Source organism: Ochotona curzoniae, unplaced genomic scaffold (assembly GCF_017591425.1).
Source record: "Ochotona curzoniae isolate NIBS_2020 unplaced genomic scaffold, NIBS_Ocur_1.0 patch361, whole genome shotgun sequence".
In the NCBI taxonomy this organism is placed as follows: Eukaryota; Metazoa; Chordata; class Mammalia; order Lagomorpha; family Ochotonidae; genus Ochotona; species Ochotona curzoniae.
In genome coordinates, this window is record NW_024466930.1 from 452,689 (window position 1) to 475,751 (window position 23,063).

General features: G+C 39.1%; 2 protein-coding genes across 2 annotated transcripts; both read left to right on the forward strand.

The window, feature by feature from the left end:
* The first annotated feature begins 3,987 nt into the window (after positions 1 to 3,987).
* Positions 3,988 to 6,142, forward strand: LOC121167341 (olfactory receptor 2B11-like). The gene is made up of 2 exons (XM_040996793.1): positions 3,988 to 3,996; positions 5,186 to 6,142. Exons 1-2 carry the CDS (start codon positions 3,988 to 3,990, stop codon positions 6,140 to 6,142), a joined length of 966 nt encoding a protein of 321 aa, XP_040852727.1.
* A 9,495-nt stretch (positions 6,143 to 15,637) lies between these two features.
* On the forward strand, positions 15,638 to 16,576 carry LOC121167342 (olfactory receptor 2B11-like). The gene has a single exon (XM_040996794.1). It carries the CDS (start codon positions 15,638 to 15,640, stop codon positions 16,574 to 16,576), a length of 939 nt encoding a protein of 312 aa, XP_040852728.1.
* The last annotated feature ends 6,487 nt before the right edge of the window (positions 16,577 to 23,063 follow it).

The window sequence follows — 23,063 nt, forward strand, 5'->3', positions numbered from 1 at the left end:
ACCCAAGATGAGGCCAGACCACACACCCTTGATGTTCATGCGTTCAGCATCCTCCTCACAGGCAGGCCCAAGGCTCCAGTCCTTGTGACCCAAGACCCACTGAACCAATCACCCCTGAGGATCATGGACCTGGAACACTCCATTTAGATGGGCTCAGTGACCTGAACCCAGAAACCAAGGCCTCTCCCGGGCCCATTCTCCTGGCACTGATGGAACTATCACCCACCACACTGGCAGGCCCACAGACCTGGGCAGGAAACCCAAGTCCCACATGAACCTTCACCCCCACAACTCATGAACCCAACACCCACTACATAGATGGGCCCAAAGAGGTGGACCAGGAGACATAGCACCAGGCCAGATCCTTCACCCACCCCTTGGTGCTCACAGAGTCAGCACTCATGTTGCCGGTGGGATGGGCACCTGTTTGTGTCCCAGCTGCTCCACTTCCTTTCAGCTCCCTGCCTGTGATCCAGGAATGTAGTAGAGGATGGCAAAAAACCTTGGAACCCTGCACCCATGAGAGAGGCCGGGAGGAAGTTCCTGGCTCCTTATTCTGGATCAGCTCAGCTCAGCCCTGGTCATGGCAGCCTCTTGGCAAGTGAACCAGTAGACACAAGATCTTTCTTTCTGTCTCTCCTTCTCTCTGCAAATCTAACTTTCCAATCAAAAAAGGAAGAAAAAAAATAGAATACATTGATATAAAATTTAAATAAATAAAGAAATACTTTTAAACGAGAAGATAGGATTTAGAATGCTTTCACTACAAAGAAACCTTAATTATCAAGGCAGACATGTATTTTTATCCTAGTATGACATTACATGATGATTACATGTATTGTAGTATATCAGCATGCCATAAATAGGCACAATTTTATGTGTCTGTGACAATTTTAAATGTTTCAGTGAAGAGTAGTTGTACTTATTTGAGTTTGTACTATTACTTTTCAATACACATATATTGATGTGTACTGACTAAACCTGAATAATCAATATTTGCTTTGTTTTAATGACTTTATAATTGGAAGCTTGGAGCTAGCTCCCTTTTACTTTCTAAATTATGTTCTAGCTACGATAATCACCCGATAAACATAATGTACAATATCTACAAAAATAAATCACTGGTTCATCTATTGGGAATCTAAATGAGTCTATTTTGATTACATCAGGAGAGTCTTGCTCCACATTCAGTTCAGTCGGTAACTGCACATACATTGAAAGCATTTCCACAGAGACTTATGTATGCCCCCAAGGAAATTTCTCTGGGATAAGGATTAATGACTTATTTGAAAACAATGCCCAAGGGTTTTTTATTGCAACAACAGCATACAGATATATGTGCAGTCTTCTTCACATTTCTACTGCTGTTTTCCTGTTCCATGGGTTGGTTTTCTCTTTGTCATCCTGAAGTTGTCCATTCAGTATCAACTGAAAAACTAAGAATTCTGATGCTAATTCATAGGTACTGTACTCACCTCTGTAATGCAATTCCACTTTCCTTCTCTGAATGTTTGAAGGATTCAGCCACAGTCATTCAGAATTTCTTTCTGTTGGAGGATATTTATCAAAATAGGGTAAGCAAAAAGATACTTGTGTTTAAAGATTTAGAATTTTCAGAAAAGAGGAGTGGTGGTGGTGGACTCTGTGTATATGGTGTGTACTTGTGTATGTGTTTGTGTGTGTGTGTGTGTGTGTGCACATGCACAGAGATTTTGTAGCTGTTACACACATGAAAAGCAGAGAATGTCATTTCAAGTAATCTTTCAAATCTGTCAAAACATCTAATTCAATTGTTCAACAAACAATTAGGTTTCTCATGGCATTAACTATCTTCTCAATTGCTTAAACCACACATTTAGATGTTAATTAAAACTATACTAAATAGTTAACTGTGATATTTTCCTTGAATCGCAGATATGGGTGTATTACTTGAAGTGTATTGTTAAAATGGCACAGGTTAATCTGATCATGTGTTTTCATCCAAAAACCTAGTTTCTCCTTTTATTATTGCTAGATTTATACATAGATGGATAGATAGATAGATAGATATAAATATTTAAAAGATTCTGTATGATGTAAAAGAAGGGTGCATAAGATGAATTAGAATGAGAAAGTATAGCTACAAAGGATATGTCAACACGAATAAAATGTTGCACACTATTAAAGTGAGTTAGAAATTTTGTGTTTAAGTAGATTCCTTTGCAGTGAAACAGTGACAGTAAAAGTCCTGAAAGTAGAAGATCCAAAACACAGATGGACTCTGATAAACAAAATGAAAAAAAAAAAACACAGAAAGAAACAGTAATAGAGAGAGAGAGGAGAGGTAGAGAGAGAGATTGAGAGAGAAATAGAGAGAGAGAGAGAAAGGAAGGAATAGAGAGAGAGAAAAAAAAGAAAGAAGAAAGAAAAAAGAAAGAAAGTCAGGAAGAAAGAAAAAGAGAAGGCAAGAAAGAAAAGGCAGAAAAAAGAAACAAAGAGAGAAAGGCAGATATAAAAGAAAGAAAGACAGAAATATGAGAATTACAGGCAAAGGATGAGCAATCTAAGCATTTTATTATACAGATTAATTGCAAATCAAGGGTAAATGACTTAGATTGAAACACATCAATAAATCCTCCAAAGTCCCCAGGGGAAATCCAAAGAAATAAAGAGACTTTAAGGTGATCAACACTCACAAATTCTGTAATTAATAAGGTTGCATTTTAAACAAAATTACTGAACAAATAATGGAGAAATTAGTGTCTCAGAATTAGTTATGGGAGCACTCATGAGCATATTTAAACCCCCACAAATTAGTAACTTACAATAGACAAATGTAAAATGGGAACATAATGATTTCAAACAATTAAACAACAAAATTTCAATAATTCAATTGTTTGAACATGAGTACATGGAGGTTTTGCAGAATACAATCTTAATCAATTAATTTATATCACATTTATTTCATATGTCATCTGCATCATAGAATTTTCATCAGAAAAAGACCTGCACAAATCTAAATTCAGTGTACCCATTGTGAATAATGTCAAGATCCAATGAGGCTTGGAGCTGTTTTGCTCATTCAAAAATTCTTATGTATACTGTCAAATCTTTGCTAATTCCTTCAGGAAAATCATTCACTTTTTGATATTTAGAATCTCCTTCATTATTGGAAAACTCCAGAAATGAATGATCTTGGAATGGTGTTGTGGCATTGCGGCCTGGCAGCTCCACTTCTGATCTAGCTCCTTGCTAATGGCTTTGGAAAACAGCAGCAGATGGCAGGAATGCTTGTCCCTACTATCCACCTGGGACACCCGGGAGAAGCCTCTTTCTACTGAATTCAATTGTTGTCACCATCAGGGCATGGAAAGACCTTTTTATCCTCCATCCTCTCTGTGACCCTGACCTTCAAATATATATATATATATATAAAATAGCAAATGTTTCCTTCTCAATAATGTTCAAAATAGAATACTAACTGATTCAAAACATTTTTAAAAATCTTTTCTATTATCTGACACAGAACTCATTATTACTTTATTCTTGTTATTACAAAATTCTGACCAAAGATGACTATCACTGAAGGACAGCATTCAAGTTCACTTTTTTAGTAGCTTTGTGTCACACCTCACAGATTGACTGAGGTTTTAACTAAGCTGTCAATGTGAAAACTGTGCTTGCTTTGTAGCCTTAAAAATATAATGTAGTGCTTTTATACTACTAATTGTTTGGCAGAGAAACTCATATTTTCCCCCACTGGGATGCCATCTTACCTTTCCATATGAATATGCACCATCTTACAAAGACTGTGCATTTCATTAAACATACCTCACGATCTAAGGAGAACATCAATTCTTTCACTTTCTCAAACAGTGCTTTACTTCACCAGTTGATTTGCTTTTGTTTGTATGTGCCTTTCACTTTAAAAAAAAAAAAGTATTTGCAGCTGTCTCTGGGCTTTCCTCCTGACAGCAATTCCAGGAACGTAAAAATATATTTGTGCCCATGCCAACAGTGAGTCTTTCTTACCTATTTAGTACCTTACAACAAAACAGGATGGTAAAGTATTTTGCAAAAGGAAAATACCTACAATATAGGCAAACTCAAACAGAATGTAACAAAGTACATGTGATCAAAGTTCAAAAGCACTCAGACACACAAAAACAACAGCTTGGAAAAATGAGAAACTTGTCAGTAGCTGAACTCTTTCCGTTGATACCTACTGAAATTGATGCTAAAATAGTCACATGTTTTATTGAATCCTAAAGAGCTAAGAAATGTCCGTTTAAACCCCAGTTTTCTTACTATCCAGAAATGATCATTCATCCACTGGGAGTTGATGACAGCTCTCCTGAGATTCTCATAGATCCAGGTCTTCTCTACCGTGTTCTAGTGTCTCACCATCTCATACTTGAACTCTTGCTAGCCACTCAGTAACATCTGCTTGGCAATGATTCTCACAAGGAAACCTCCAACTCCAGAGACCAACACTGCCCCTACTCTGTCAGGGAACACAACAGACTTCTGTTAAACCCAAAAACCTACTTACCAGGTATTTATGCAAAATAAGGTTAAAAAAATGCTACTTCAGTGTTTTCCAAACATAGCCACTTCTACTTTGCATTTAGTAATCATTACAAGTGATACAGAGTTGTTGTCACACTTTCACTTTTGAAGAGGAAATTCAGATCAAGATTTTCCTTGCAGAAGGCTTTCAATTAAAGTCAACTCAGAAAATAAAATCATTGAATACCAGATCCTTTATACCATTTAACTCAGATCTGAATGGCACTGTCTATTAATGGCTAGTGCCTAACTAATTTTATTACAGTGTAAACCCATCATGTTTATCTGCTTTTCTTATTTTTTCTTGCAAAGTCACAGAAACAAGGAGAAGAGACATGGAGGAAGATCTTCCATCGTGGATTCACTCCCCAACTGGGGACCGATGACAGGAGCTGAACAAATTTGAAGCAGGGAGCCCAGAGCCTCTTCCAGGTCTCCCAAGCAGGTGCAGGGTACAATGTCTCTGTGCCTTCCCCAACTGCTTTCCCAGGTCACCAGCAGGGAGCTGGATGGGAAACAGGATCACTAGGATTAGTCCAACATCAATATGGGATCCCAGCACATTGAAGGGCAGGATTTTGGCATCTAGGCTACAACCCAAGACCACTACATCCTTTTGTGACTTTGTTTGATTCAGGTAAACAAATTGAACACAATAGCACCAATGAATGAAAGCCACCCTGAAGAGTTCATTCTACTTGGCTTTGCTGACCGACCTTGGCTCCAGCTCCCTCTCTTCACTGTTCTTCTCATCACATACCCCATGGCCTTGGTGGGAAACATCGCCATCATCCTGGTGTCCAGCTTAGACCCCCGGCTCCACAGCCCCATGTATTTCTTCCTCACCAACCTCTCCTTCTTGGACATGTGTTACACCACCAGCATTGTCCCTCAGATGCTGTTCAACCTGGGAACCTCTAAGAAGACAATCAGCTATGTGGGCTGTGCGATTCAGCTTTACATCTTCACCATAATGGGGATCACCGAGTGTCTGCTCTTGGCTGTTATGTCCTTTGATCGCTATGTGGCCATCTGTAGACCTCTGCACTACACCCTCATCATGAATCGACGTGTCTGCATCTTGTTAGCGTCCATTGTGTGGCTGAGTGGAATCACTTATGCAGTCTCAGAAGTCACTGTTACATTACAGCTCCCTCTGTGTGGTGTCAATACATTGGATCACTTGCTGTGTGAGATCCCAGTGCTGATCAAGACAGCCTGTGGTGACAAAGGGGCTAATGAACTCACACTCTTTGTCGTTTGCATTTTTATAATAGCTGTTCCTCTATGCCTAATTCTTGCTTCCTATGCTAGTATTGGACATGCTATATTTAAGATTAAATCTTCTGAGGGAAGGAAAAAGGCCATTGGAACATGTTCCTCTCATCTCATTGTGGTTTTCTTATTTTATGGTCCAGGCATTAGCCTGTACATTCAGTCCTCTTCCTCCATCTCAAGGGACCAGCCCAAGTTCATGGCTCTCTTCTATGGAGTGGTGACTCCAACAATCAATCCCTTCATCTACACTCTGAGGAACAAGGATGTGAAGGGGGCTTTGAGAAACCTGATGAACAGTAATTTCAATTTTAAGTGAAGTAGACACCAAGGGAAATGGTTTAACAATTATACTAGGTTAATATGAATGTCTCTAATACGTCAGATTTTTTTCCTCATTGTTATATTAGATGTTCTTGAAAATATGTCATATTTCTAATGCCCTTTGAGAACATACAAAGCAGACAATAAATTCAGTTAATATCAACCTGCTTGAATCTGTGGAGATGTCTTGAAACTGTCACATTCTAGTTGGTACAATAAAAATCAATTGTGCCATGTAATTAACACCCAGTAGTATAATATAACATATAAATTTACTACTTCAAATTATCCTCCAAAGTCTATCATGATACATGTTTATCAGTATGTTCCTATCAATGTCACTTGAGAATTGATCATCTTACCCTTTTTGTTTGTCCCAAGCATGCTTGTCCCAACACGGAACACTGAACATTCTATGTGGACCAGAACAAACTTTCAACAAATCATGAGTTTTCTCACTGCGTAACTTTAAGTTATTTTGATGGCATAGCTTTATAAATATATTAAAATATTAAATTATTGTGCTCAATGCTTCATTATTTTGTTTAGAAAATATAATTCCTTATTAAGTAGATTAGATAAAGAGAAAAGTTACAGATTAAAATTCCTAAGCTTTATCTTACATACCATAGCTTTGAATTTTCTGAACCAGAGTTCAAAGATGTTATCAGTCTGTTGTGCCAACATTCCTATGCTTAAACCAGAACAATGCAAAATGACTTGTGAATTGATGTAAGAAAGTCAGCAGACTCAAGAAAACAATGTGAAAAACTTTCTATAGTGTAACCTTTGAATACAAATGATACTCAAACTTGCTTAAAATGACTTAAACATCGTTAAAGGAATCACACCTGCTGTGAATATTCAACACACCGTGGCTTCATGTGTACCCTCCAAGATTAACACATTGAAATATGATGTCCAATGTGATTATCCTGAGAGATAGGATCTTTAAAGTTTGGTTCAGTCGTGTATCTTTGTCCCTTGTGAATGGTATTAAGATCGTGATAAAGTGGCTCTGTATAGAATGTGTCCTTATTGACTTGACCCTTCACATGAAGACACAGGACAGAGACACAGGACACAGGACACAGGACACAGGACAGAGATGCATCAGTAGGGCACCCTCTAGGAAGCTGAGACTAGAAAATTCCAGAAGACAAACAGCCCTGATACCTTAATCTAGCATTCCAGTTAAGAACTCTGAGAATTAAATTGCTATTGTTTACAATCTACTCCATCTCAGATATTTTGCTCTGGTAGCACAAACAGAGCAGGACAAAACGTAAAATATTATGATAAAAATTGCAATTTATGGGTATGGTAGCCTAGTGGCTAAAGTCCTCCCCTAGCACTTGCTAGGATCCCATGTGGTTGCCAGTTTGTGTAGTGGCTTCTCCATGTCCATTCCTGCTCTCTCCTTGTGACTTGGGAAAGCACACAGGGACAACCTACAGCCTTGGAATCCTGCTTTCCTGTGGGAGACCTGGAGGAGGCTCCTGCTTTTGGATCGGCTCAACTCTGCCCATTAGGACCACTTGGGCCAATTTCAGCTGATGGAGATATTCCTCTCTGTATCTCCTCATCCTCCTCTATATCTAGCTTTGAGTAAATATAAATAAACCCTTAAAAATAGCAAATGTTTGGGTAGCAAGTAGGACGTCTCTGCTAGTTGGTGTGGAATTCATACACTGAGAATTAAACACAGTGCTGTATCAGTGAAGAAACGGGCACTTCAAGGAAGGCAAGAGTCAGCCTGTGTGGCGGCATAGAAGGCTAGTCTGTGCCTGCTGCTGCTGCAAGCATACCCGTTTGTGTCCTTGCTGCTCTACATTAGATCCAGCGCTCTGCTAATGGCTTGGAAAGGCAACAGAGAATGGTTCAAGTTCATAGCACCCTACACCTGTGCAGGAGGCTCAGAAGAGGCTCCTGACTCCTGGCTCGTGACTCATGGTTCCTCTCCGTGGCTGCTGGATTCAGGTCAGCTGAGCAAAAATAACCTTAGCAGCCATTTAGGGAGTGAACCAGCAGATGAAAGATCTCTCTCCATCTCTTCTTCTCTATATGGAATCTGTCTTACAAATAAAAATATATAAACCTTTCAAAAAGAAAGGACAAAATGCAAAAGCCATGTCCTCTGGTGTGATCAAGACCTAACCAAGACACTGAGAGGAAATCTGCAGGCTAATTTGAACAATTACAACTCAGATCCACTTGGAACAATTACAGTGCTGTTCCAGTTCCTGAGGCTCATATATTTTGGCACATGCAGTTGGGAAATATCTTCAAATACTGCAAATGTATGACTGAAGGCTGGACTGATTGCCAGAGTATGTTTTTAATGTTTGCACACACAGAGAAAATAAAAATCTGTCTTCTCGGGAAGCATCTGTTATCACTTTAATGAGTTAACGTGTCATTTTTCTAGCTCAATCTTACGTACTGAATGAGAAATACATTTCCATTTGGAGATCCTTCACAGCAGGATTTCTGTCCAAGCAGTAGCTATGGAGACTAGCGACAATTGTCCTGATTATTTTCTGAGATGATCCTCTGCCATGAGCTCGGTAATGTGTATTCTGCCTGTTGGGTCTACCAAGATTATACTGTCAGATCATGGGAAGAAACTAAGAAATTCTGAGAATTACATACAAAATTACCAACAGGAAGAAACCTAAATAGTAGAGCAGATATGTGTTATTGGAACTTATGAAAATGTGTAATACTCTCCTTTCCGGGGTGTGAACATTGAGGATATAAAAACATGAACAACACCTTGACTAATACTGAGAAGTTCCATGGAAGGAAAGGCCCTTTTAATATCTGAAGGTAAAAAGTGGGCTTTGCCTTCAGAGTGAAGCCTGGCAAAGCCCAAGAGAACATTTTCAAGGAAGGTCATAGATAATTTTCACGCTTCACTAGCAAGCAATTCTTTCCTGAAAAACTAATGGAAGATCACAAAGTTTAACAATTAGAAATAATAAGCAGGAGGATGATATACACTTAAGAGACTATTTAAAGGAAAACAACAAGTGTTCCAATAATGGATTTGTCCACCCAGATGTGCTCTCAGACATGTATAGTGTAAAACCTGAGTAGTAGGATGTGCATGTTTCACGAAAAAACGACAACTAAATAGATCTATGTGTGGATTGTGATTCAGCAAATGCCTTCATGAATAATAAATATCCAGTTTTCAAACTGTGATATACAAAATTCCAACTCCTTGAAGGAGTCCCAGAGAACAATGGCGAGTGAGGATGCATTGGATGTGGTGGAGTAGGGAACTCCAAGTCGGATCATGTGTGAAGAAAAGACACTACACCAACACAGTGACAACCACTGCCCTAGTCTAACACAAGAAGTAACTATCTTACCGTATGTTCATGTTCCTAATAGTATATATGTTTGGGCTGGTGTTATGGCACAGCAAGTGTTGTGGCCCTCTGTAATACTAGCTTCGCACTTGGGTTCCACTTAGAGTTCCAGCTGCTTCCACTGTCAATCCAGCTCTCTGCTACTGTGCCTTGGAAAGCAGCAGGAGATGGCCAGGACTTGGACTCCTGACACCCATGTATGAGTCTTGTTCCTGGCTTTAGGTGGCCCAGCTTCAGTCACAGCAGTCACTGCAGAGAAAACCAGCACACGGAAAATACTTCACTCATTTTTTTTTTCTGTCACTTCCTCTCTGTGTAACTCTGACTTTCAATTAAATAAACGGTATTTTTTAAAAAATCACAGATCTGGCACAGTAGTCTAGTGGCTAAAGTCCTAGCCTTGCATGTGCTAGAAGTCCATATGGGCACCTGTTTGTACCCCGGCTGCTCCACTTCCTATCCAGGTCTTCATTTAGGTGGGCTCTGTGATCTTGACCCAGAGACCAAGGCCCTTTTGGGAACCCTACACCTGGCACTCATGGACACAGCACCAACAGCACAAGCAGGCCCAATGACCTGAGCCAGGAGACACAGGTCCCTCTAGACCCCACTTCCTGGATTCATAAAGATGACACCTACTACTTAGGCATGCTAGGGACCTTGGCCAGAAGACCCAAGATGAGGCCAGACCACACACCCTTGATGTTCATGCGTTCAGCATCCTCCTCACAGGCAGGCCCAAGGCTCCAGTCCTTGTGACCCAAGACCCACTGAACCAATCACCCCTGAGGATCATGGACCTGGAACACTCCATTTAGATGGGCTCAGTGACCTGAACCCAGAAACCACGGCCTCTCCCGGGCCCATTCTCCTGGCACTGATGGAACTATCACCCACCACACTGGCAGGCCCATAGACCTGGGCAGGAAACCCAAGTCCCACATGAACCTTCACCCCCACAACTCATGAACCCAACACCCACTACATAGATGGGCCCAAAGAGGTGGGTCAGGAGACATAGCACCAGGCCAGATCCTTCACCCACCCCTTGGTGCTCACAGAGTTAGCACTCATGTTGCAGGTGGGATGGGCACCTGTTTGTGTCCCAGCTGCTCCACTTCCTTTCAGCTCCCTGCCTGTGATCCAGGAATGTAGTAGAGGATGGCAAAAAACCTTGGAACCCTGCACCCATGAGAGAGGCCGGGAGGAAGTTCCTGGCTCCTTATTCTGGATCAGCTCAGCTCAGCCCTGGTCATGGCAGCCTCTTGGCAAGTGAACCAGTAGACACAAGATCTTTCTTTCTGTCTCTCCTTCTCTCTGCAAATCTAACTTTCCAATCAAAAAAGGAAGAAAAAAAATAGAGTACATTGATATAAAATTTAAATAAATAAAGAAATACTTTTAAATGAGAAGATAGGATTTAGAATGCTTTCACTACAAAGAAACGTTAATTATCAAGGCAGACATGTATTTTTATCCTAGTATGACATTACATGATGAATACATGTATTGTAGTATATCAGCATGCCATAAATAGGCACAATTTTATATGTCTGTGACATTTGTAAATGTATCAATTAATAGTGATTGGACTTATTTGAGTTTGTACTATTACTTTTCAATACACATATATTGATGTGTACTGACTAAACCTGAATAATCAATATTTGCTTTGTTTTAATATGACTTTATAATTGGAAGCTTGGAGCTAGCTCCCTTTTACTTTCTAAATTATGTTCTAGCTACGATAATCACCCGATAAACATAATGTACAATATCTACAAAAATAAATCACTGGTTCATCTATTGGGAATCTAAATGAGTCTATTTTGATTACATCAGGATAGTCTTGCTCCACATTCAGTTCAGTCGGTAACTGCACATACATTGAAAGCATTTCCACAGAGACTTATGCATGCCCCCAAGGAAATTTCTCTGGGATAAGGATTAATGACTTATTTGAAAACAATGCCCAAGGGTTTTTTATTGCAACAACAGCATACAGATATATGTGCAGTCTTCTTCACATTTCTACTGCTGTTTCCCTGTTCCATGGGTTGGTTTTCTCTTTGTCATCCTGAAGTTGTCCATTCAGTATCAACTGAAAAACTAAGAATTCTGATGCTAATTCATAGGTACTGTACTCACCTCTGTAATGCAATTCCACTTTCCTTCTCTGAATGTTTGAAGGATTCAGCCACAGTCATTCAGAATTTCTTTCTGTTGGAGGATATTTATCAAAATAGGGTAAGCAAAAAGATACTTGTGTTTAAAGATTTAGAATTTTCAGAAAAGAGGAGTGGTGGTGGTGGACTCTGTGTGTGTGTGTGTGTGTGTGTGTGTGTGTGTGGTGTAGTTTGCATGTGCACAGAGATTTTATAGCTGTTACATATATGCAAAGCAGAGAATGTCATTTTAAAACATCTATTTCAATTGTTCGACAAACAACTAGGTTTCTCATTGCATTAACCTTCTTCTCATTGGCTTAAATCAGACATTTAGATGTTAATTAAAACTATGTTGAACAGATGCTAAATAATTATCTGTGATATTTTCCTTAAATCAAATGGATACATTACATGAAGCGTATGGTCAAAATGATACAGGTTAAACTGCTCGTGTGTTTTCATCCAAAAACCTAGTTTCTCATTTTACTATTGCTAAATTTATACATAGATGGATAGATAGATAGATATAAATATTTAAAAGATTCTGTATGATGAAAAAGAAGGGTGCATAAGATGAATTAGAATGAGAAAGTATAGCTACAAAGGATATGTCAACACGAATAAAATGTTGCACACTATTAAAGTGAGTTAGAAATTTTGTGTGTAAGTAGATTCCTTTGCAGTGAAACAGTGACAGTAAAAGTCCTGAAATTAGAAGATCCAGAAGACAGATGGACTCTGATAACCAAAATAAAAAAGAAAGAAAGGAAACAAAGAGAAAGAAAGAAAGAAAGAAAGAAAGAAAGTCAGGAAGAAAGAAAGACAGAAAGAATGAATGAAAGAAAGGAAAGACAGAAATATGAGAATTACAGGCAAAGGATGAGCAATCTAAGCATATTATTATACAGATTAATTACAAATCAGGGGTAAATGACTTAGATTGAAACACATCAATAAATTCTCCAATGTCCCAAGGGGAAATCCAAAGAAATAAAGAGACATTAAGTTTTCAACACTCACAAACAAATTGCAGTTTGTAAGGTGGCATTATAAACAAAATTATTGAACAAATAATGGAGAGATTACTGTCTCAGATTTAGACATAATCAATTATGGCAGAACTCATGGAACATCAAATAAAACCCCCCCAAAAATGAGTGACATCATGAACAAATATAAAATGGGTATATAAAGATGTCAAACCAATAAACAACAAAATTTCAATTAATCAGTTGTTTGAACATGAGTGCATGGAAGTTTTGCAGAATACAATCTTTTTTTTTTAAAGATTTATTTTATTTTTTATTGGAAAGGCAGATATACAGAGAGAAGAGAGAGAGGAAGATCTTCCATCTGATAATTCATTCCCCAATTGAGCACAACGGCCGATGCTATGCCGGTCCGAAGCCAGGAGCCTCTTCCGGGTCTCCCACGCGGGTGCAGGGTCCCAAAGCTTTGGGTCATCCTAGACTGCTTTCCCAGGCCACAGGCAGGGAGCTGGATGGGAAGCAGGGCTGCCGGGATTAGAACTGGCGTCCATATAAGATCCCGGGCATGCAAGGCGAGGACCTTACCCACTGCGCCACCGTGCCGGGCCTGTACAATGCAATCTTTATCAATTAATTTATATCACCTTAATTTCATATGTCATCTGCATCATAGAATTTTCATCAGAAAAAGACCTGCAAAAACACAAGTCTAAATTCAGTGTACCCATAGTGAATAATGTCAAGATCCAATGAGGCTTGGAGCTGTTTTGCTCATTCAAAAAGCACTCCTAGCACTCAGATGCTTTCATTGGAATCATGAAATTCTTATGAATATTCTCAAATCTTTGCTAATTCCTTCAGGAAAATCATTCACTTTTTGATGTTTAGAATCTCCTTCATTATTGGAAAACTCCAGAAATGAATGATCTTGGAATGGTGTTGTGGCATTGCGGCCTGGCAGCTCCACTTCTGATCTAGCTCCTTGCTAATGGCTTTGGAAAACAGCAGCAGATGGCAGGAATGCTTGTCCCTACTATCCACCTGGGACACCCGGGAGAAGCCTCTTACTACTGAATTCAACTGTTGTGGCCATCAGGGCATGGAAAGACCTTTTTATCCTCCATCCTCTCTGTGACCCTGACCTTCAAATATATATATATATATATAATAGCAAATGTTTCCTTCTCAATAATGTTCAAAATAGAATACTAACTGATTCAAAACATTTTTAAAAATCTTTTCTATTATCTGACACAGAACTCATTATTACTTTATTCTTGTTATTACAAAATTCTGACCAAAGATGACTATCACTGAAGGACAGCATTCAAGTTCACTTTTTTAGTAGCTTTGTGTCACACCTCACAGATTGACTGAGGTTTTAACTAAGCTGTCAATGTGAAAACTGTGCTTGCTTTGTAGCCTTAAAAATATAATGTAGTGCTTTTATACTACTAATTGTTTGGCAGAGAAACTCATATTTTCCCCCACTGGGATGCCATCTTACCTTTCCATATGAATATGCACCATCTTACAAAGACTGTGCATTTCATTAAACATACCTCACGATCTAAGGAGAACATCAATTCTTTCACTTTCTCAAACAGTGCTTTACTTCACCAGTTGATTTGCTTTTGTTTGTATGTGCCTTTCACTTTAAAAAAAAAAAAAGTATTTGCAGCTGTCTCTGGGCTTTCCTCCTGACAGCAATTCCAGGAACGTAAAAATATATTTGTGCCCATGCCAACAGTGAGTCTTTCTTACCTATTTAGTACCTTACAACAAAACAGGATGGTAAAGTATTTTGCAAAAGGAAAATACCTACAATATAGGCAAACTCAAACAGAATGTAACAAAGCACATGTGATCAAAGTTCAAAAGCACTCAGACACACAAAAACAACAGCTTGGAACAATGAGAAACTTGTCAGTAGCTGAACTCTTTCCGTTGATACCTACTGAAATTGATGCTAAAATAGTCACATGTTTTATTGAATCCCAAAGAGCTAAGAAATGTCCGTTTAAACCCCAGTTTTCTTACTATCCAGAAATGATCATTCATCCACTGGGAGTTGATGACAGCTCTCCTGAGATTCTCATAGATCCAGGTCTTCCCTTCTGTATTCTAGTATCTCACCATCTCATACTTGAACTCTTGCTAGCCACTCAGTAACGTCTGCTTGGCAATGATTCTCACAAGGAAACCTTCAACTCCAGAGACCAACACTGCCCCTACTCTGTCAGGGAACACAACAGACTTCTGTTAAACCCAAAAACCTACTTACCAGGTATTTATGCAAGATAAGGTTAAAACAATGCTACTTCAGTGTTTTCCAAACATAGCCACTTCTACTTTGCATTTAGTAATCATTACAAGTGATACAGAGAGTTGTTGTCATACTTGTTCTTTTGAAGAGGAAATTCAGATTCAGATTTTCTTTACAGAAGGCTTTCATTTACAGAGCCAACTCAGAAAATAAATTAATCCAATACCAGATACTCTATATTGTTTAACTCAGCACTGAATGGCACTATTAATGGCTAGTGCCTAATTATATTTTATTACAGTGTAAACCCATCATGTTCTTACTTCTCTTACTTTTTTTTGCAAAGTCAGATGCACAGAGAGGTGGGGGGTGGGGGGAGATCTTCTTTCAGTGGATTTTCTTCCCCAACTGGGGACAATTGAATGGAGCTGAACAAATTTGAAGCAGGTAACCCAGAGCCTCTTCCGGGTACCCAAGCAGGTGCAGGGTCCCAAGTCCTTGTGCCATTCCCAACTGCTTTCCCAGGCCATGGGCAGGGAGCTGGATTGCAAACAGCATCACTAGGATTAGTTCAACACCAATATGGGATCCCAGCACATTCAAGGTCAGGACTTTGGCATCTAGGCTACATCTCCAGGCCATTACATCATTTTGTAACTTTGTTTCATTAAGGTAAGCAAATTGAACACAATGGCACCAATGAATGAAAGCCACCCTGAAGAGTTCATTCTACTCGGCTTTGCTGACCGACCTTGGCTCCAGCTCCCTCTCTTCATTGTTCTTCTCATCACATACCCCATGGCCTTGCTGGGAAACATCGCCATCATCCTGGTGTCCAGGCTAGACCCCCGGCTCCACAGCCCCATGTATTTCTTCCTCACCAACCTCTCCTTCTTGGACATGTGTTACACCACCAGCATTGTCCCTCAGATGCTGTTCAACCTGGGAACCTCTAAGAAGACAATCAGCTATGTGGGCTGTGCGATTCAGCTTTATTTCTTTCACACCATGGCAGGCACTGAGTGTCTGCTCTTGGCTCTTATGTCTTTTGATCGCTATGTGGCCATCTGTAGACCTCTGCACTACACCCTCATCATGAATCGGCACATCTGCATCTTGTTAGCATCCATTGTGTGGCTCAGTGGAATCACCTATGCAGTGTCAGAGGCCACTGTTACATTACAGCTCCCTCTGTGTGGTGCCAATACATTGGATCACTTGCTGTGTGAGATCCCAGTGCTGATCAAGATAGCCTGTGGTGACAAGGGGACTAATGAACTCACACTCTCTATCGTTTGCATTTTTATGGTAGCTGTTCCTTTCTGCTTAATTCTTGCTTCCTATGCTCACGTTGCACATGCTATTTTTAAAATTAAATCTTCTGAGGGAAGGAAAAAGGCCCTTGGGACATGTTCCTCTCATCTCATTGTCGTTTTGCTGTTTTATGGTCCAGGCATTAGCATGTACCTTCAGCCCCCTTCTTCCATCTCAAAGGACCAGCCCAAGTTCATGGCTCTCTTCTATGGAGTGGTGACTCCAACACTCAACCCCTTCATCTACACCCTGAGGAATAAGGATGTCAAAGAAGCATTTCTAAACCTAATGAGAAGTATTTTCAATTTTACGTGACATTTCTTAAATTTGAAAAGGAATTATTTGAGTGTTAGAGAAGCCTCTAATGTGTTTTTCTAGTAATTCACTACAAGCGTGAATTTCATGCTACTTCTCCTGCTTGTCAAATATTTCCTTTTTTTCCCCCTTTATGTCGTGTCAGGCAAGGACTACACTCAGTTAATATTCACCAAAATAATCACTAATTTTTAAACGTAAATTAAAATACTTCTTTTTGTCTGGCCCATACTAACATGGAAACTACATTAAGTGGCACATATGTGACATGTATTCAAATTGTCAGCATATAACAGCATGACTATAGCATGATTCTAATAACAGCATCTGAGAAACACTATCTCATTCTTTAACTTACACTGGACCTCAGTAAGTGTCCTAATTTCACTGTGAACTCAGTGTGATGCTCCCCATGCTTTTGAAGAATAATGAATTTATCATCCTTAATTCATGCATATGCTATTGTTTCTTTGGAAAAATACCTACTAGGATGAGTAGCTTGAATAGCCACTAGCATCCCATGTCATGGTGCTTGGGTTCAATTTCTGCCTCTGACTCTATCTTCATATATATGCAGACTCTGGTGGGTAGAGGTGATGGTCCAAGTAGCTGGGTTACTCTTGCAACACAATTGTATACCTGATTTGAGTGACCAAGTCCTAGCTTAGATCAGCCTGGTGACATTTCAGGCATTTGAGGAGATCTGGGAGCATCTCATGATGCCTGCTGTCTCCCTCTAATTCTAACTCTGTGTCTATGTCTCTCTGCTTCAAACATCAGTAAGTTTAAAAGTGCATTGTAAAATTGTTTCTTGTATATGCATATAAGGGTTTTTTGCTTTTGAAGGACATCATTAAATATTAAAATAAATTAGAAAGACAAAAAGCATGCCTTTAAACATTCTTTTTAAATATTTTAAGTCTTTTAACAGTGAAAGAACACGCAGTGATGTTAGTAATGACCACAACCTGCAGTCCTTTTTATGTAAATATTGGATCTGTTCAAAAACCAACATGGAAAAGACATTATTTGTTTCTGTAATGAAAAGCCAGCATTGTTGCCTAAGGGTTTAAGCCTCCATCTCCAGTTCTGACATTCTATATGGATACCTTGCTAATGTTCCTGGGAACATCAAAAGATGGTCCAAGTACTTGGTTCCCTGTTCTTGTATGGGAGACCTGGATGAAGCTCCTGGCTCCTGGCTCCTGGCTCCTGGCTGACTTTGGCCTGGTCCAACCCTCATAGTTGTGGCCATTTGGGAAACAAATCAATAGTTAAAAGATGTCATGTCTCTGCCTGTGTGTGTGTGTGTGTGTGTGTGTGTGTGTGTGTGTGTGTGTATTTCTACCTTTCAAATCAGTTTTAAAAAAAAAGGAAAAGAAAAAGCAACTTGGAAAAAATCAGCTTGATTCCCCCATATATGTACCTTTCCATTGATAAAAATTTTTGATATGCATGATGTTCAAAATGTGTATTGTTTAAATTGGAAGTTAGAAGTTCTGGGCCCAGTATGATAGCCTACTGGCTAAAATTTTCACTTTGTATACACCAGGATCCTATGGAAGTGCTGGTATATGTCCTGGCTGTTCCATTTTTCTTCCCAGCTCCCTGCTTGTGTTCTAGGAAAGCAATGGAAGACAGCTTTGGGACTCTGCATCCATGTGGGAGATCAGAAGAAGCTCCTGGCCCTTGGCTTCAGATCAGTTAAACCTGGCTATTGTGGCCATTTGGGAATGGAAATTCTCTCGCAGTCTCTCCTTCTCTCTGTGTAACTCTCTCACAAAAAAAAAAAAAGCTTGAAAGCTCTATAACTTAGTATAGAATTCATATCTAAAACTTAAAAGTTTGTCATAAAATTGACTAAAATTTATGGAAACAAAATAATAATTTTTTTAATACCTGAAGTTGAACTGTTGCTATAAGAATTCAAAATAATATGGTGTGATTAAGAAATAACAGAAAGAAAAAGTCCTTTGAAATTTGGAGACACCTCCCATTGTAATGATTATTGTGGCAATTATTGGAAGAATGATTGTGTGAGAGCTCAAACAAGAATTAACTGGGATCAGATTCACTGGGAAAAATAACAAATTGCCTGCTGCTGGTCCAGACTGCTGAACTTGGGATGACTTAGTTTGGAAAGATTATAAGCCAAACAACATTTTTCTTTCTATTGAGTACTAGCTGATTATCAGAAGAAAATATTAATCTGCAGACATACCCATTTGGCCCTATGAGAATAAAAATTCTGTGATGGTAAACAGCATTTCCATTATTTTTATTAAAGATGTCATTGGTGTAACAGTATTACATACTGAGAAATGTAATTCTTTTGTTTTAGTGCAAAAATCCACCAATATTTATAGCAAAGGAAAACTTACACCAACTGTGTAAAATTGTTCTTCTTAAACTATTTTCGGCTCTTGAGTAGAAAAAAGTATGTAATACAGTTCTGGTGTTAGTGCCTAGCTGAATTTTTTCCATGATGATGAAGAGTGAAAGACTCCTACAGGGAGAGTGAGAACAGTAAAAGTCAGAAAGACAGAAAGGAGACTGCGTGGCACAACAGGGTGCTCCCGAAGGAGGATTATGCAGGGCATGCTCTGGGGCACTGCTCTATCTCATCAGTCATCAGGGTTAGTTGTAGGCATTCAGCACTTTTTTTTCAAGGGGTTTCAAAATTTGGGCCCAAAGCCAGGTGCCATCTTTGTCACCTGAGAGTATTTGAGCTTGGTTCATTACTAGCATCTTTACTAGCATTTATCTACTTTGGAGAAATGAGCTCCTGTGGATTTTCTAAGAAACAGATTCACATTCAGATTTTCTTTCTCTCTGAAAGTGGCCAACACCCTACCTGCCTTCCTAACTACAGCCTTCTGTCTCCTCATACATGCTGCCTACTAGGTCTGTATGATTATTTATTCCACAAAGATTTCCTAGAAATTGTGCAGAAAAAAATCACAACTTAAAAATTACCTAGAACAGAGACAGGGGAAATTCATAGAAATATCTTATTTTACTCTACTTCATCATATTTCTGGAATATTATGTTTAGTACATCCAAGTATTCAGTTAACTTTGCAGAAACTCTGATAAAATAAGGGGTAGATGATAGTTGAAAGTAAAACTTTGTTCTTTGAAATACTTCCATTTCCTAGATTACTTTGCATTTTCTCTCCTTCATATTTATTTTTTCATTCAAAGCATGAATAATCCCGATTGCTTTTCCAAGTTTGGTGATCAGAAATATTTTTTTCATCTTTCTAAGCAACTGAGTCTTTTCTTAAGAAAAAAAAAGGGAAGATACAAAGCCCTCTTAACTCTACTGATAATGACAGTGAAGGAAGCATTCACATATTCAATTTTTTTTTAAGATTTATTTTTATTATTTTTTCATTGGAAAGGCGGATATACAGAGAGGAGAGACAGAGAGGAAGATCTTCCGTCCGATGATTCACTCCCCAAGTGAGCCGCAACGGACCGATACTATGCCGATCCGAAGCCAGGAGCCTCTTCCGGGTCTCCCACACGGGTGCAGGTTCCCAAAGCTTTGGGCCGTCCTCGACTGCTTTCCCAGGCCACAGGCAGGGAGCTGGAAGGGAAGCGGGGCTGCCGGGATTAGAACTGGCGCCCGCCCATATGGGATCCCGGGCGTGCAAGGCGAGGACCTTTAACCACTTGCGCCACCGCGCCGGGCCCCACATATCCAATTTTTTAACATAGGAATTTAGATGTTCATGGATCTCCTTTCACTGTTCTTCTCATCACATACCCCATGGTCTTGGTGGGAAACATCACCATCATCCTGGTGTCCAGGTTAGATCTCCGGCTCCACAATCCCTTGAATCATGACTGTGACTCAATAAATGCCTTCATGACTAATAAATATTTAGTTTTCAAACTGTGATATATATAAAATTCCAATTCCTAGAAGGATTACCAGAGAGTAATGGTAACTGAGAATAATAAATGAAAAATTTTGGGGAAAAAAAAAAGTTCTAAAAAACAATTACAACACATACATAAATATTAGAGCTAGTCAGGGCCATTTTGACCATCTTCACAAATGTCTCTTGGCTGGGCAAGGATAAACTCCTTCAAAGACGTGGTACAGGAATATTTCTGTACCACCTTCTGTATTCACCTTTTGTTTATTGATTGATTGATTACACTATTAAACAAATGTCCAACTTTCCAGCTCTTTAAATTCTTTCCTAAAATGAATCATGACATAGAATGTGATATGCAGAAAGCCAGGCAGTTGGAAAAGATGGAGCGAGGGTGTGTCGAGCACAGCTCATTGGCTAGCAAGGCTACGACAAATTTCTGGCTGTGTGGCAAGGCCAGGCATGATGTCTCTGGTCACGTCATTGCTGCCTCACCCCATTGTATGGACATTCCATCACCTCTCTAATATTTCATAGAATTATCCTGAGGATGTTGTTGTTTAATTGTAAATGTGAAATGATTCCTATAACTGGTATATTGGCTCAAACTGCTCAGCCATGTTATGGTAAAAGCGTCTTTAGCAACTTAATGCAATGACACACAGATAAAAGCATACAATAGTACAACTGAGCCCTCAATGTCCCCAAACATCCTGCTATGTGCCCACCTTTGTCCTGGAGCTCACCCTAATATAAGTAATGTTTTCCTTAAGAAATGGCTTGATAATATCTTGGAACAGATGGCAATCGTGGAGGTACAAAGAGTTTATTTACTGTGCAGCCTCAAACTGTTACAACACATGAAATGACGCATTTTGGTTTCTCACCATGGAAAGCAGAAAATATATGGGGCATCTTCTAAAGGGAGACAAATGTGAACCCCCAAAGAAAAATGGTTTAAAACTTCTACCTTATGGTGGCACTTGTATTTAGAAGGAAAAAAAAACAGATTAAAGAGACAAAAAGAAGTTTCTTGTAGAGGCCCTCTGTTCATAGAAGGCTGAGTTGCCCTTATCCTTTTCACTGACCTTTGACAAAAGAACAAAAAACAACTGAATCAGAACTAGGTAAAAGTGCTAAGTAATTAGTATATGACTTATAATAAGATTAATTAACAATCTATGATATATGCCTTTATAAATTCCTTTCATTTATGAACTTTCTTTTTAATTATGTATTCTTGATATTTTAAGTAATATTAGTTTAGGTTTAGTGAAAATTGATTTTGGATATAAGTAAACCACTTGTCACTATGTAACCGCATGTGCTGCCAACCGTGGAGTTCCTGGCTTCAGCAGGGTGACTGCAGGTTTGAATGAACAATGGTTTGTTGAAATGTTTTCTTTGGGGTACAATAGTAATAATAATAATAATGTTTTTAGGGTTGTATTCTCTTAACCATGAAACAAAAATGAAACAATTGGATGTTGTGCAAAAGTTTGTGATGATTTCTGTATAAAGAAAGCAGCTTTTTGTAAGTTATTCATTATCAGCATCATGTCGTAGTGGTCCACGTCTCTTGTCTTCATTCCCTCCGATTCACGCACCCTTCCTGAGTTCTGACCTCGGCTGGAGCTGGTCCATGGCAGTGATATATGACAGCTTTCAGAAAGGCCACCTTTTGTGCCTCACCAGGTGGCAAAAAAATCACTCTTTCAATTAGGCAGCACAGGAATTGCCCTGCCACTACGTAATGAGTTGAGGGACCAACCATGAGAAATGCCTTCCCCACAGGTTCACACCAAGACAAAGGGGAGTCTGGGAACCCTTGAGCACACAGATGCTTCCTGAACCCTGGTGTCTCTACCGCTTTCAAGAAGCACCCCATCTCCCAGCTCTCACCTGGGAAGCCTTGTTCCCTTTGTTTTTGTTTCCACATGGACTTAATCACTTCACAAATAAAACTTCTCTGTCTACAACTGATTCCCAACTTTTAATTTCTACACTAAGCTGAAGAAAGAACCCACTGGGATTTACCAGTAACATGAAAAAGTCAAGAAAGTTAATAATATGATGAACACAAAAAAGAAGACTTGGGTATTTTCCAGGACCAACTGAATAAAAGATAACACTTAGTAGGATTATATAGGAGTGTATCACTGACTGGGAAAGATCATGAAAAAGGAGATGTATATATAAGAATGAGGTCATGCTAACATGATTTAGCAAGCATATTGTACATTCTATATTTCAAATATTATTTTATCATTCAAAAATTCTTCAAAGTAGATACAGTTAAGTCCTGGTGTTCTATTGCACATAGAGTGAATAGCCATAATATCAATATAGCATAATTTATCCTTCAAAAAAACTATAAGCCCCAGCTGTAGGGAAAATGCCTGGTTTAACCAGTATCTACTAACCAGTACTTGGTTAAGTATCCAGTGTTTGGAGAGAAGCTGTTAATATCTGGCAGGCATTCTGGGCCTGGTTAATGCCAAATGTGTGTTAACTATATCAGTGTGCCAGCAGAGTTGCCTATTCTATATTTCTAAGTTAGATATATGAGGGGGAGATACCAGCATGCTGACACACTGGCA